This window comes from Mus pahari, chromosome 3 (genome assembly GCF_900095145.1).
Source record: "Mus pahari chromosome 3, PAHARI_EIJ_v1.1, whole genome shotgun sequence".
NCBI lineage: Eukaryota > Metazoa > Chordata > Mammalia > Rodentia > Muridae > Mus > Mus pahari.
In genome coordinates this window covers 6368970-6385181 of record NC_034592.1, presented here as the reverse complement: position 1 = coordinate 6385181, position 16212 = coordinate 6368970, and the positions used below count along the sequence as shown (strand labels likewise).

General features: G+C 44.9%; 1 protein-coding gene across 2 annotated transcripts in view; it reads left to right on the top strand.

Annotated features, from left to right (window-relative positions):
- Positions 1-10114, top strand: part of Pip4k2a (phosphatidylinositol-5-phosphate 4-kinase type 2 alpha) — a 159093-nt gene extending 148979 nt beyond the window's left edge. For both annotated transcript variants that reach the window (XM_021193206.2, XM_021193208.2), the window contains 3 exons: positions 4434-4677; positions 6291-6394; positions 7849-10114. In XM_021193206.2, the coding sequence (XP_021048865.1) occupies positions 4434-4677; positions 6291-6394; positions 7849-7929 (429 nt within the window). In that variant the 3' untranslated portion in view covers positions 7930-10114. The remainder of the gene's footprint in view (positions 1-4433; positions 4678-6290; positions 6395-7848) is intronic.
- The last annotated feature ends 6098 nt before the right edge of the window (positions 10115-16212 follow it).

The window sequence follows — 16212 nt, the reverse complement described above, 5'->3', positions numbered from 1 at the left end:
TGTGTGTGTATGTGTGTGTGTATGTGTGTGTATGTGTGTGTGTGTATGTGTATGTGTGTGTGTGTGTGTGTATGTGTGTGGTGTGTGTGTGTGTGTATGTGTGTATATGTGTATGTGTGTGTGTGTGTGTGTGTGTGTGTTATTTACAAAGGATATGAGTGAGTAGTTTGGTTTTGTTCTTTGTTTAAGGTGTTTGTTTTTCTCATGTAACATCTTTCTCTCATCTTTTATTAATAAGCAGTTTATTTTGCTTGGCAGCCGGTGCTTGTTATAAAAATGCATATTTGTTAATGTTAGTTAAGTATTTTCTCATTCCTTGAGAATGAACTTGATCTACCTGGTAATTTGGAATTGTAGTGTAGAGGAATCACCCTCTTTCGGATTTTCATTTACTAAACAAGAAATTGTGGATCTTGAGAATATTATTGTTTTAGCAATTATAGTAAATAGCCCTTAGAGTGACCTGTGACATGCTCCCCCCAAACAAAAATCTTTTTTTTTTCTTTCTATTGGCTGCCCATCACTGAAATAGTAAGCATCCAGGAAGAATGTAGCCCGAGCAGCTCAGTTGGAGTTGGGTACCATGAGGATGCTCAGCCAGCGCTCGTGTTGTCTCTGATTGATTGACTTAAATAGTTAATCCTGGGTGTGGTTCTGTCACACGCGTAGCTGCTGTGTGGTCCCGGAGGCAGAGCAGGCAGTGTTTGTTCTTTAGAGTGCCACGCCTCTCAGTGGCTGATAACCCGTGCAGAAGCATCATTAAATTGTTAAGCAGGTAATTATGGTGAAGCAACTTGACATCTGATCTTGATAATGAGACTAGCATTGAATCTAGTTTTTCTCCTTGAGTCCCATGCTTTCTGATTTTGATGACTAGTCTGACTGCTAAATTTCAGTGTGTGTCCATGCCTTCATGCATGTGTGCTTGTGTGCTCATGTGTGCATGCACACCTGTGTATGTGTGTTATTTCCATTTTTTTTTCTTTCCATAAACTCTTTCTGAGAAAGATGGTGGTTTACTCTGTTAACTGCAGTATCCAGAACGTAGAGGCAGGGGGATTACTATAAGTTCAAGGCCAGTCTGGTCTACATGGTGAGTTCTAGGTCAGCTAAGTCTCAAAATGGGGCTGGGGGGGGGGTAGGGTGAAGAAAAGAAGATCTGAGTTTGTTATAACTCAGTAAATGGTGTGTATTTTTCTTTGAAACAAGAAATAATTGTCATTTGAAAAATCTGTTCTAATTGTTTTTTTCTCCCTGCAATAGGAATTTTTGTCTATATGCCAGTCAGACTCCTATAGTTCTGATAGTGTTCATCTATACATTCAGTACATTTATGTAATCCCTTTTCTGCAAAAAAGAAAAAAAGAATCTTAGAATGAAACTCCCGTTTTCTTCTCGATTCTTGTCAATTCTAACAGTAAGGAAAGCCACAGTGCACTAAGGGCGCGTGCATACACCACACAGTTCTAATCCCTGCAGTCCTCAGAGTGTCCCCACTGAGCCCCTCAGCTTCGTGTGCTGTGGACCCACAACCGTGGCCATGAATAAAGGCTTCAGGATGCAGGAGGAAGGATGGCTAGCATCTATGGAGCACATCGTCCTTCCCATAAAGTCTTTTTTCAGTCTTAAAACAACTTCTTCTGTATGGATACTGTTACTATCCCTCTTTGCCAATGGGAAGGTTGAGTCCAGGGATGCTTACAGACAGCAACTGAGTCAGACCATGAGTTAACTACTGAGCCTACACCCCCAAACACACTGACATGGAATGTAAACTGACAGTCTTGAGTGCACAGCCAGGATTCTGTGTTCCACAAAAACTCTCAAGGAGGATAATTACAGTTTTCATTTTAATATAATTTTTTTTGAGAATCTTATGAGGATCACAGTTTTTTACAGTGTGGCCAAATGTTGAATAGTTAGATTGGAGTGTTAATTCACGACTCATTGAGTTGGGAGGTGGAGTTTGGGGAGTGTCTTAGTCAGGGTTTCTATTCCTGCACAAACATCATGACCAAGAAGCAAGTTGGGGAGGAAAGGGTTTATTCGGCTTACATTTCCATACTGCTGTTGATCACCAAAGGATGGAGGACTGGAACTCAAGCAGGTCAGAAAGCAGGAGCTGATGCAGAGGCCATGGAGGAATGTTCTTTACTGGCTTGCTTCCCCTGGCTTGCTCAGCCTGCTCTCTTATAGAACCCAAGACTACCAGCCCAGAGATGGTCCCACCCACAAGCCCCCCCCCCATCACTAATTGAGAAAATGCCCTGCAGCTGGATCTCATGGAGGCATTTCCCCAACTGAAGCTCCTTTCTCTGTGATAACTCCAACTGTGACAAGTTGACATAAAATTAGCCAGTACAGGGAGGTAAGGAGATTCGTTTCAACCTGCTGACAGGAGTTTATAACCTGCTCCTTGACCACATGGTCTGGAAGAAGAGTTGGCTCCAGGACTCATACAAATCATGAGGAAGGTCCTTACTCAGGATGTAACCCAGGCTAAGGGTGTGGCCTTGTGATGGGCTGTGTGCTTACACATGTACATGACTGTGGACTTAGTACCCATGAAAAAGAAAGAAACATAAACTATAGGAATTTAGAATAATGAGGAATTTCTTCTAAAGGAATCAGATAGGTTGAATCTTGTGAGAGGAAAAAAGAAATAAACAAGAGGCCTGGAAGTGCAAGACTTGTACAAAGACAGACAGAGGGTCTAGGAAGTTCTGAATCTACATATTTGGACATATTACATATTTTTAAGATAAATATATGAAATAACACAGGCATGGTTGTATATGTCTTTAATGCCTACACTCAAGAGGCAGTGGCAGGTAGATAGCTATGATTTTGAGACCAGCCTGATCTACTCTACTGAGCTCTAGCCCAACCAAGGCTATGTAATGAGACCCTGCCACAAATAAACAAGGAAATAAACAAGTTTAAAGAGATCAATGGTGGGAGTAGTAGGTGGGTAGCTACGTCTTCCTTTCCTACTTTCCCTGGCACCAACCCCAAAACTGAGCCCTGGTCCCTAGCCTGTCTTTTCTTTCTACTGTGGGGTTCCCCTTTCCCCACAGCGTTTAGGTCTTACTTGAATGTTTAGAATGAGCGCAGCTAATTTCACTCTGACACCAAAGTAATTTGCAATAAAGTTAGCAGGAGCCCAGTCTCTCCCACATGCTTTTCCTGTAGGCTCACACCCGTCCTACTGTACACAGGCATGCCTGTTGTGTGTGGAAGTGCCCTTCCTCCGGGCTGCCCGGTGCTCCCCATCACAGCACCAGGGAGGTGGCATGTTCTCGGGGAGTTGTGGCTGTTCACCTTTTGCAGTCAGTCAGCGGGCTGCGCAGTCTGCTCTCAGTTAAGCCGGCCATGCTTCAGTGGATCAATAAGAGCATTGCACACCATGGATCTGTGTAGATCCAATTAAGTAAGAAAATGAACGGGAGAAGAAAGCAACATGCAAAGTCAAAGAACTTGACAGGTGGGAGGGAACACAGATGGGTCTTGCCTGGCCGGATACTGTAGCCATGACAGGAAAGGGAAAGGGGACAATACCCCTAGGACCTCATGGGAAACGTAGCTTCATCATCAGCCAGAAGTGGGTACAGTCAGTGGGCTGCTCAGAGTGGGTACAGAGGGAATGTGTTCCTCACCAGAGCACTGACACCACTCCCTCACTCAGTGGCTGTGGTAGGGCTGGGAGGGCTTTTGCTGTTGGTGGCTGGCAGCATGGTATTTGTGTGCCAGGAGTGTGCTGGAGTCCCGAGTGCTTTCCAGGAGGCTTCTTCAAGTTTTGCTGGAGGCCACCTGGTGATTCCCTGGTGTTGCCCATTAACTAGTTTCATTGTTGGGATAAAACCACACACACACACACACATACCACACACTCCCAGGGCTCTTCTGTGACAGCAGCTTATATTCTTAGGAGTACCTCAACAGCTGCATAAGAAATACCAGTCTCGGGCTGGTGAGATGGCTCAGTGGTTAAGAGCACCGACTGCTCTTCCAAAGGTCCTGAGTTCAAATCCCAGCAACCACATGGTGGCTCACAACCATCTGTAATGAGACTGGATGCCCTCTTCTGGAGTGTCTGAAGACAGCTACAGTGTACTTACATATAATAAATAAATAATAAAAAAGGGAGTTTGTCATAAATTATAAAAAAAAAAAAAGAAAGAAAGAAAGAAAGAAAAAGAAAGAAAGAAAGACCAGTCTCAGAGGCCAACTTTGCATTTGCTGGGTGGGGTGGAATAATCCTAGCACTGAGCCAGCCAGAAACAAGGAAACTGCCAAGAATGGGAACCACATAAAGGAGGCTCAGGGGTCCCCGTTAGCCCTTGGAGCCTTCCTCAGTGTGTGTCTTTCTGATCCTAAATTCTTTGGTTCTTAGGTTTGTTAAGGTGTAACTGACCTGTCTCCTCCTCCTCCAGTTCCTTGCACAGTTAAAACTCATGGACTACAGCCTCCTGGTGGGGATCCACGATGTGGAGCGAGCAGAGCAGGAGGAGGTGGAGTGTGAGGAGAATGATGGGGAAGAAGAAGGAGAGAGCGACAGCACCCACCCAGTCGGGACACCACCAGACAGTCCGGGAAATACACTCAACAGCTCGCCACCCTTGGCTCCTGGAGAGTTTGATGCAAACATTGATGTTTATGCAATTAAATGCCATGAGAGTAAGCTTAGCGCTCTTGACTCTTTGTGCACATAGAGTGGTTTGACTTGCACTGTGATCTATCAGTAATTCTGGCCCTAGTTCCAAGGGTGCTGCTGTGTTGGGGCCTCTGCTCAGTCAAGTGCATTGATAACAGACAGTGATGTGTGTTTAGAGGAAACAGTAATTCCAGATGTCAGAGGGAGGAAGAAAACGAGAAAGCATTGTTAATGTATCACACACGCACATTTATAGATAATGTATTATGACAGATGTGAACAATGTATTCTGGCAGGTGTGTCCCGCTTGTACCTCAGGATAGCAGTGGATGAAGCACCCCAACATGTTTGCAGATCACAATGTTATACCTCAGTGTCAAAAGGTTAAATACCGCCCGGCAGTGGTGGCGCACGCCTTTAATCCCAGCACTTGGGAGGCAGAGGCAGGCAGATTTTCTGGGTTGGAGGCCAGCCTGGTCTACAATGTGAGTTCCAGGACAGCCAGGGCTACACAGAGAAACCCTGTCTCAGAAGGTTAAATACCCCAAACGTTTTTTTGTTTTGTTTTGTTTTTTTCCTGCCAAGCTCAGTGGTACAAAGCTGGCCTGAGCAATTTTACAAGAGTCTGTCTCAAACTGAAAGATGCTCTGTGGCTGTAGCTCACTGGTAGAACATTCGTCTGACGTGCCTGGGGTCTGGGGTTGGAGCGCCAGGACAGAGGCTGGACAAAGCAGCTTGGCTCTTTTAAATAAATCCATTGTGTCCCAGATCTGTTCTGGATAAGACAACTGTGTGCAGCCCACTGTGCCCTCAGGTGGCCTGCTTGTGGAGCCCACGTATCAATGCCTAGGCAACCTTTTCAGGGATACAGAGGCCAGGACCCCATGCACACAGTGAGAGTCACTGCCTCTTCTGCTGTCTGCGTGATGAGATCTGTGACCATCCTCCACAGGGTCACACTCATGTCAATCCTCCTGGGGTTTGGTTGGTTCCTAGATACATGTCCATGACAAAAATATTTTACTGATATGGTTAAAAAGAAAAACAAAATCCCTCCTTCCTACTTAAATAATAAAAGAGGCAATTTCTGCCCCTCCTCCCACATATCAGCCAATGGGTTTGGGTTGTATTTTTCTATATTTTTAACTTTACCCACCAAAACCATTCCTTAAACATAAGAAAACTAGGTATAATTGAATGTACATTTCTTATTATTCATAATTGAACCAGTGTATCTTTTGAAACTATGTAGAAAGTAGATAATGGAGACCTAAAATCCTTTAATCAGTTCTGATACTCTATCCAAAGAGAAAATGCATAGTGTCTGAGAGTAGAAAGGGATTAATTAATAGACATAATTAATTCTACTTGTTTTACAGAAAATTCTAAAAATAGCATTTTCTTTACATAAAACAATTTACTATCATGAACGAAATGCAGATAGGAAACAAAATGAAAGCCCTGAGATTATATCTCCATGCACTGCTCTGGCTTCTATGTCAGTACAGGGAGCCCACCACAGGGAGCCCACCAGAATGTGGTTTCTGCATCCTTAGTTCCCCGCTCCCTCTTGGTAGTTTGGTTTTTTCTAAGTGTTGTCACACATCCGACAGTCTCTACTCTCCTCCCTTTGCAGATGCGCCTAGAAAAGAGGTGTACTTCATGGCGATTATTGACATCCTTACTCATTACGATGCAAAAAAGAAAGCTGCCCACGCTGCAAAAACTGTTAAACATGGCGTAAGTACCGCTCCTGCACCCCACCCGCAGTATGGTGCACCCCAAAGCATGGCGCACTCCGCAGCGTGGCACACCTCACCACACCCCACAGCTCCCTGGCATTGCCTGTAGTGTGTGGACACTTCTTTGCCTTTCTGGCTCGCTCTTCTAAGTTCTCTGGTGATTGTTCTGGGAGTGAGAAGTTAACACAGCCCTGCAGCACCAGAGTCCATAGCTCTGTGCATCTGTAGGTTCTTCCATGTTTGAAAAACATCCCGAAGATGAACGAACTGACAGTAGTTCTGTTTTCATATGAAATGTTGCACCCTGAAGCCAGGTGCTCCAAAAGGTGCAGGTTTGTTTTGCTTTTCTCACAGTATCTTCTTCTCCTGTTACAGAGATCTTGAGTATAAGATAGGCTTTGATACTTACCCACCTCACTTAGCTCTAAATCTTCACTGATCCAGGAATATTGTCAAATCTCCATGAAAAGCCTGTGAGGGAAATTCCACTGTGGTTCCCCTCCACCCTTGCTTAGAACAGTACCCCAGTGTGCTTAGACACAGAACCTTGTTTCTCCATAGGGCTGCATAAGGCCATGTGTGTGTGAGCTGGTAGCATAATGTGGAAATATCCACACACACACTCCTCTCCCCTAACCCAGTGTGTTCTTTCCTCCTGTGGGAAAAACTGAGGCTGACAGCCCCCAGTAACTTGCAGAAGTTTGGCATAGTAATACATACCTGTAGTCCTAGCACCTTCGCGGCTGAGGCAGGAGGATGGAAGGTTTAAGGGTATCCAGGGCTGCACAAGGAGACAATGTTTTATTCCAAGAAAATGGGGCACATTGGAGGGTTTTGAGTAGAAAGGTAATATCTCAAATGTGGTGAGTTGGGATTGGGGTGTGTATGTGTTGTCTTAAGATTTCTTTCTTTCCATTTAATGTGTATGGGTGTTTTGCCTGCATGTATAGCTGTGTATACCATGTACATGCATGGTACCCACAGACACCAGAAGAGAGTCTTAGATCCCAAGGAGCTGTAGTTATAGACCGTTCTGAGACGCCATGTGGGTGCTGGAGGAGCAGTCAGTGCTCCTAACTGCTGTGCCAGAAGACTGTTAGTAGTCTGTGGTGCGCCACAAGACTGGGCCTCATTTTCACTCACAGATTCCTAGGAGTTTAGATTTATTTGTCCAAATGGCAGAGATACTTGTGAGTAGTGGATTAAGAAGAGAGGCCACTTAGCTGTGTTCTTAGCTTTAGGGTTGGGGTGTGGCTTTAGTTGGTGAGGTCCTTGCCAAACATGTTCAAGGCCTTAGATTCAGTCCCCTGCTACCAGCTCCCCAAAATAAATGGCTGTCTTAACGGTCAGCTCCTTTTGAAAATAGCTGTAGATATCGAATGGTAATTTGGGGCGATCATGAGCATTCTTTATCCTTCACAATCAATATGCTTTTCCTTCACGATCCCCTAGGCTGGCGCTGAGATCTCGACTGTCAACCCAGAGCAGTATTCAAAGCGCTTTTTGGACTTTATCGGGCACATCTTGACGTAACCTTCTGCACAGCCCCGGATGGGCATGAGCTCGGGAAGGCTGGTGGCAGCGGCTTCAGTGTAGGAAAAAAAGGAAACCCGAACCCCAGGAAGCACTCACCTTGCAGGAAGCAAACCTTGTTTACATCTTCAAGCTGAGATGACTGAAGTTGGGGACTACTCGCTTTAACAGCTACCTGATATTTCCCAGCATCGCTATTTCTGACTCTGTACGTGTGCACACATGTGCGTGCACATACTCTCGCGCACATTTTTAAATAATTAATTAATTAATTAAAACTGATCCGCTTGAATCAGAGCTTGTAACAGCCAGACCCCTCTGATTCCAGCTGTGGCCCCACAAATAGATGAAGAGATGAGCTCGTGGGGGAGGGGAATGGAAATGCACCTCAATGCAGCACCACAAGAGAAACTGTAGATCAGTTTGTTTTCTGACTTGAAAGATGTGAGATTATTCATCAGGGTGGTGGTGGTGATGATGATGATGATGATGATGATGATGATGATGGTCGTGATGATGATCATGATCACGATGACGATCATGATGATAATTAAAAGAAAGAAAAATTTATATCAAATGTTACACTTCTGGCCCACAGAAAGACTACTTCTGAATAGTGGTTACCTAAGCCCACAGCCCTGGTAAAGGGATGCTAGCATCTCCCTGTGTTCTGGTTCAGGGTTCCCTCCTAACACTGTCACCATCCCCAGATGTCCCAGGCTAAGCCCTTCATCTTCCAAGAGTCTGATGCCAAGAACCTGTCTACAATTTCACCTCCAGGGAACCGCTAGTTTTTCTCGTCTCACCTGGAGCCCGTCACTGTTACCATCCTTATATTGAGCTGCAGAAATTCTCTCTGCAAAACAGATGTAAAACGTCCCTGAAAGGTGCATAGTTTGGGGCAAATGCAGCTACATCTCCCACTGCAGGAAGATGAGCAAGGAGTTCAAACCCTCCTGTGGCCGAAGGCAAACCCAGTTATACGAGGTCTATGTTTAGCCATTGTTTAGGAATGGAATTTTGTTACGAATTATCCCTTTAACTGAAACCCTCAGTTTTACTGTTTACATGGTTAGAGAAACAGGGATATTTTTGAATCTAAAAATTTAATATACAGCATGTGGTTTTTGAAGTTTACATGTAAAGCCATTTTGCAGTGTAGGGAACATAATGTTTGTTGTGTTTTGAGATATGTCTTGCAGTTGTGTTTCTGAGTGAGCGTTTTGTTGAGAGTGCTTAGTAGACAGTCTATCACATAGAAGCAAAAGGATTTTGTTCCTCAAGATGTGTATTTATCAATCTAGTAGGGTTTTTTTCTATAAAAAAATTAAACTCAAAATCTGGTTATGTAAGTTCATTGCCCTAAACTGTGCTGATCATGTGTAACTGAGATTAAAAACAAAACAAAACAAAACAAAACAAAACACCTTCCAGCATCAATTATGTATCTTCCAACTTCCCTGCATTCCTAAAAGGCCTCAAGTTACAGAGTCCTAGATTTGCTTAGCGTCCATTACCAACTTACACGCTGTGTGGCAGCTGTGCCTTTAAAAGCCCCTGTCTCATATGTGAGATGGTTTCTGTAGGCAGTTTTAGAAAGGAAAAAAAAAATCCACCTTTCAATAATTACAAGTCACCAAGTCCCCTGCCAGGCTGCCTTCCCAATCACTTTCCTTTTGGCCTCTCCAGATCCAGCTGTGCCCAACATGTGTGGGCTGCCTTCACAGCATCTGGAAGCCAGCATCAACACCATCTCCTGTGTACTGACCCGCCACAGATTCATTAGCTGATGATGTTAACTCCACTGTAACATAGTTGTACACATCTGTACTGGATGCATTTAAAATAACCAATGCTGAATGACTCAGTTTCTGGGCACTGTTAACTGTAGTGTCTGATCCGTTTGAGTGTTCTGAAGCTCTGCTGTTAACCTTTGATCCCCAAACTTACAAACCCAAAACCCTAAAGTTAAAAAAATGAAGGTACACATACATGATCTGAGTAACCATTTCCTCTGTGGCCAATCTGTATGCTTTTAGAAGTTTACAAAAATGCTTTGGTTTTTGTCTGTAACCATCTCTGTCATGCAGATAAGCTGTTTGGACAAGAGCAAGAACAGTGCTAACAGTGCGCGCTCGAGTCATGAGCCGGGCTTTACGAATAAAGCACTTTGATGACTCTCTTAGTTTCGCTTCTCTGTGCTGGAGACAAACTGTGATGGGACTGGGGTGTCCCCAGTCGTTCTGTGGAAAGGTAAAGGGATGTGGCAGCTTTTATCTCCCCAGGGCCTGGCCTTCAATCTGCAGTGATGGATAAGACACATAAACAACACATGGACTTCTTACACAGCAATCCCAGGGCTGGGGATAGCTCTCCAGGGAAAGCACTTGGCACACAAGCATTAGGTTCCAAGTTAAGATCTCTACCGCCCACATAAATGCCAGGTGGGCATAGCAGCTCACCACTAAGTCCAGCACTCCAAAGGTAGGAGAGAGGGCATCTGGCAAGCTAATCTTGCCATATTGGCAAGCTGTGGGTTCAGTAAGAGACCCTGACTCAACAAATGAGATAGATGTTGAAGAAGACTCTTGATATCAGTCCTCAGGTCTTCACAGGAGTGCACGTGCACACGCGCGCGCGCACGCGCGCGCGCACACAGACACACATACAGAATCAAAAATCAAGGTTCTCAGTAGCCCCACTGAGCTTTTGTGGAAGTAACTTGTTACAATCTTTATGTATTCATGTTTTTAATCACTTAGCACGTGGAACACTTCTTTCTTATCCTTGATGTCCTTGTGTGTGTGACTGGTGAGGTTTGGGCCTTTGAACCTCTAGTTCCAATTTTCCCAGAAGTCCTGGGGTCGCTATGGTTTCCACTCTTGCCAGTAGTCATTTTGTCTGAGAGCATAAGTGCTGAGCTCCTGCTGGTCAGCCAGGCGCTTAGTTCAGGTTGGTTGGTTGGTTAGTTGGTTGGTTTGTTTGTTTGTTTGTTTGTTTGATCTGAAGGTGTGGCCATGCCTGGCTTTTTACATAAGCACTAGAGGTTTAAACTCAGGCCCTCAGCTGGTACAGTGGATGCGTCTGTCTAGCCCACATGTGCTTATTTTCTTAAGGCACCGTTTACTCAGCCCTAGTTACATAATGTGGAGATTGTTTTGTTTGAATCATAAAGTATTTTCCCACAGGGCAGATGCTCTGCTGTGCCTTTGGAGTTCCTATACTCAAGTCATTTGCATCTTGAATTTGCCACTGAGACCTGTGTGTTGAGTACTTGGTTCCCTGGTCCCCAGTCTGTGGCACTACTGAAAGGAGGTAGACCTGTGGAGGGTGGGGTTTACATGAGAAACCCAAACGAAAGCTTCACTAAAGTCACATCTCACCCCAGTCAGAATGGCTGGCCTGAAGAGCAGAGCCCTTCTCCTGTCTGCAAGCACAACAGAGTGTGATCAATAGTTAGTAACTGGTGCTTGCCCACGGGATGGGTCTCAAGTTACTGGTTGGCCATTGCCTCAGCCTCTGCTCCCTCCCCCATGCCTACATTACTTGTAAACAGGATAAATTTTGGGTTGACATTTTTGTGGGTGGGTTGGTGTTTATACTGCTCTACTGGGGCTCCTGTCTGGATACAGAAGGTGGCCTCTCCAGGTTCCATGGAAGACAGGAGCAAGCCATTCTCTGAGAGGCTCTGCCCAGCAGCTGACTCAGACTCAGACACCCACAGCCAAACAGTGGATGGAGCTTGGGGAATCTTACAGAAGAGTAGGAGAAAGACCAACAGAATCAACTAACCTGGATCCTTGGGGCTCTCAGAGTCTGAACCACCAACCGAAGAGCATACACAGGCTGGACCTAGGCCTCCCTGCACATATGTAGCAGATGTGCAACTTGGTCTTCAGGTGTGTCCTGAACAACTGGAGTAAAGGCTGTCCCAACAGCTGCTGCCTGTCTGTGGGCTATGTTCTTCTAGTTGGGCTGCCTTGTCTGGCCTCAGTGGGAGAGGAAGTGCCTAGCCCTGCAGAGACTTGAAGTGTGCAGGGGGGGTGGGGGGGTAGGGGTAGGGGTAGGGATTTGTGGGAGTTAGTGACCACCAGGATGGGGGCAGTGAGCAGGATGTAAAGTAAGTAAAAATAAATAAATAAATACGAAAGACAACAAATACCAGTAAAGGTGGAAATGGTCCCTGATATGATGCTAATGCACCAGCTATGGAAATCAGTATGAAGGTTCCCCAAACTTCCTCTTTTGTTGTTGTTGTTGTTGCTGTTGCTGCTGCTGCTGCTACTGCTGTTGTGGTCCTTGTTGTGCTGTATGTACAGTGTGTGTGTGTGTGTGCTCATGCATGTGTGTGTATATATATATATATATATATATATGTGTGTGTGTGTGTGTGTGTGTAAGCACCCGTGCATGTGTGTAGATACTCAGAGTTGACTTTTTTCATCAAGCTTTTATTTATGGATTGAGGATCTCTCGCTGAGCCTGGAGCTCAACAATTCTGGCTAGCCTCACCAGCCAGCTTGCCTCACCAGCCAGCTTGCCTCACCAGCCAGCCAGCTTGCCTTAAGGATCCCTGGTTTCTGCCTCCTGAGTGCTGGGCTTACAGCAGCTGCCACCCCTGTCCAGCTTTCCGTGGTTTCTAGGGATGCATACTCCAACCTTCATATTTTCACAGGTACTCTGTCCCTGAACCACCTCCCCGGCCCCACCCATGTTCACTGCGATGCTGCTGTTCATAATAGCCAAGATAACCACAATAGCCTGAGGTCCAGCAATTAGCTAATGGTTTAAAAAAAAAAATGTGCTGTCTGTACACAACGGGAGTTCTATTCCACAATAATAAAATGAAACTGTCATTTACAGAGAATGCAAGGGAACTGTAGACTACATTAAGTGAATCAAGTCAGTCTCAAACAATACATCCTTCTCGTTTGCGGAGTCAGCCTTTGAAAGAATATTATTCTAAGACTGAAATAGAAGAGGAATGAGGAAGGAGACCACTGGGAAGGAAGGAAATAACAGGATGATTGGAGGATGAATATGACCAAAATATGTGTTATTCTTGAAAATGTCATAATGATTCTGGTTATTTTGTACAGCGAATATGCGCTAGTCAAAAAGAGAAGGTAGGGGTTGGCAAGCTGGCTCAGCGGGTGAAGGCACTTGCTGCCAAGCTTGTTGACCTGGGTTCAGTCCCTGGAAACCACATGTGGCATGAGAAAACTGACTTTTGCAGGTAGTTGCACAGGGATGGCCTTGAAATGGGTGTGTACCTCAGCCTGCTGGTCTCTGTGCTTCCCAGCCATCAGAAGGTAAACAGGCTTCCTACCCATGACACAAGGTATCAGCGCCCAGGAGCCATGAAACCAGGAGCTGAAATGTACCTTGTCTCATTTTAAGGTGACAGCCTCTGGTGTTTGTCCCAGAAATGGGAGCCTGGCCCACACCCCCTCAGCCCTTGGCTCAGCTGCTTGCCAGCCTGCCTTGGAATCCCTTTGTGCCTTTCCCAGTTCTCGTCTGTAGTCAGGTGGGCACAGAGTGAGTACACCAGGAAGAGAGGAGGCACTCAACTTAGTTCCTTTCTGAAAGAAAACCCCGTTGGATACAGTGGGTACCTTTCTATCGGACTGAATGTCCCCCAGAAATTTGTTGTTTGTCTGTTCATCACATGGAAACTGCCAAGGAGCAGTTAAATGCCACCATCTGTAATTTTCTATTTTAAACACTGTTCAACTTAACTTCATGAAAGAGGAGACAAGAGATGATAATTTCATAGTCCAGGCTGCAATAAATCTGTCTTATAAAATCCCACACTTGTTGCTGGAAGAGGTGTCACAAGTGAAGAAGAATAAGGTGCCGTGTGACTTTAGTTAGCTATGGGAGACTGGGCTCTGCAGGGAGATCAAGGAAGAGTGAGAAGACGTTTTGAAAGTTGAAGTAATATAGATGGTATTTGTTGTTTTGAAATAATTATTCTTGGATAATGATCCAATGGAACCTATTGACTTGGTTGTCACTAGGCAGATGTTCCTGATGAATGTGCTGTGTGTGTACGGTTGTGGTGGGTTGCCAGTGTTGTGGTTAATCGTTCTCACAGGGGTATATTATGAAAGCCCCTTCTCTATGCTTTCCTCACGCCAGTTTGCTAGGCCCACCATGAGTTTCTGTTTTCATACTGCCTTCTTTCACAAAACCTTAGACTGGAGAATCTGAGTTATTTAAGGTCACTATGGTGGCATAGCCAAGGTTAAAGCTCAGCGTTGTCCCCATTCAGACTGGGTGTCTAAATCAGGAAGTCTCATTTTAAGTTTATTTTTCTGCTGCTATGTTAAAATACAAATCAACTAAGGGGGAGAAGGCTTTCTCTTCTCTGGCTCATGGTTTGAGGCTCCAGTACGTCATGGTGACAGGAGCCTGACTCATCACAACCAGGAAGCGGAGAGTGATGAATGAACACAGTGAATCTGCTCCCTTTCTTCATTCATGCAATCCAAGGGGGGGACACACAGAGTAGGCAGGTCTCCCTGCCTCGGTGAACTCAATCGAGATAATATTCCCCTGGCATATCCAAAGGCCCGTGTCCCAGATGATTCTGGATCCTGTCAAACTGACAACACTAACTAATCATCTTTCTGAAGAATATAAAAATATTCCTAAGCCTACAGAATGTCGGTCTCTAGAGGCAGAACTTAGATATGGCATAAGTGGTTGGGCTTGGAAACCACTGACTTACCTACCCCATTCTCACTGTTCATTCTGTGTGTGTGTGTGTGTGTGTGTGTGTGTGTGTGTGTGTGTGTGTGTGCGTGTTCAGGTGTGTGTGTGTGTGTGTTCAGATGTGTATGTGGAAGCCAGAGGACAGCACTGGCTACCATTCCACAGGAGCAGGTGTTAATCACCTTAATGTCTGAGGCAAGGTCTGTTAATGGGATCTCAGGCTCACTTCTTAGGCTACGCTACCTAGGCCAACAAACTCTAAGAGTTGTCTCCACTTACCCAGTGCTGGGGCTACAAGCAAACCCACCACTCCTGGCAAGAACTTTGCCAACATCTACCCCAGCCCACTCATCACACATTTCAAACACTTTTTCTAATGTACATCTTTCTCTTCCCCTTTTTTCTAGACCTTCTCTTAATCTATAAACAAAATAGCTTTTTTGTCGATTATAATAGAAGTCAGAAAAGCCCCAGCAGAGGGCTATACCAACCTACTGGTTTTTGTTTTTGTTTTTATCATGAATGAAGTCTTATCAAAACACAGTCCTGCCCATTTATACAGTTTTTTTGTTTGTTTGTTTGTTTGTGTTTTTGTTTTTGGTTTTTGGTTTTTCGAGACAGGGTTTCTTTGTGTAGTCCTGGCTGTCCTGTAGACCACACTCTGTAGACCAGGCTGGTCTCGAACTCAGAAATCCGCCTGCCTCTGCCTCCCAAGTGCTGGGTCTAAAGGCGTGCGCCACCACACCCGGCCATACAGTATTTTCTATGGCTTCTCTCAGACTGCAGCAGCAAAGTTCACGGCTAAGGCAGAAACATCGCAGCCACAGTACCTGAAACATTTACCATATGCCCTTTACAGGAGAAGTTTGTTCAGGTCCAAAGCAGAACTCATCTAAGTATTCCAGTGTCATCCCTTCAAAACCAGGGGCACTGATGGCCACTCCTTCATTCACTTCTTATCTGTGGTATGACAGAAAACAGAGTTTGAAAAGAGCATCAAAATCTACCAGCAAGGTTCCACATTAATAGTTGTTGTGTTTTAGGATTGAATAAAGAATATGTATTACCACTCTGGCATTAATGTGCGTAGTGATTAACTCTGGTGGGTGGCATTCTGACACCCACTGGCTTTCTCACTGCAGTGATAAAGGAGAATTATACTTTTTAAAAAGACAAGAGAAAATGAAACTAACTCCTAATGTTTGGCAAGCCTTCATGTAAGTTACCATCTCTCTCCTGTGACTCCCTTTCATTCCTTTTCCTACGACTTTTCCTAACTCATACACCCACTGTAGTTAGATTTCCTGTCTTCAGCACTCTCACAGTAGACATAAGACTCCATACCTTACCACGTGTGTGTATGCCGCATCCCAAGATTGCCGGATCTTTCAATCATAGATCTCTCTCTGTCATTGCACCTGGCCTCAGAGACCTGCATGGCCCACGGAGAACTCAGACTTTCTGTCCAGAAATACAGTTCCTAACTAGAAACCCTAGAACTAAAGGAAGCAAATTCACCTAAGAGGAGTAGAAGGCAGGAAATAATCAAACTTAGGGCTGAAATCA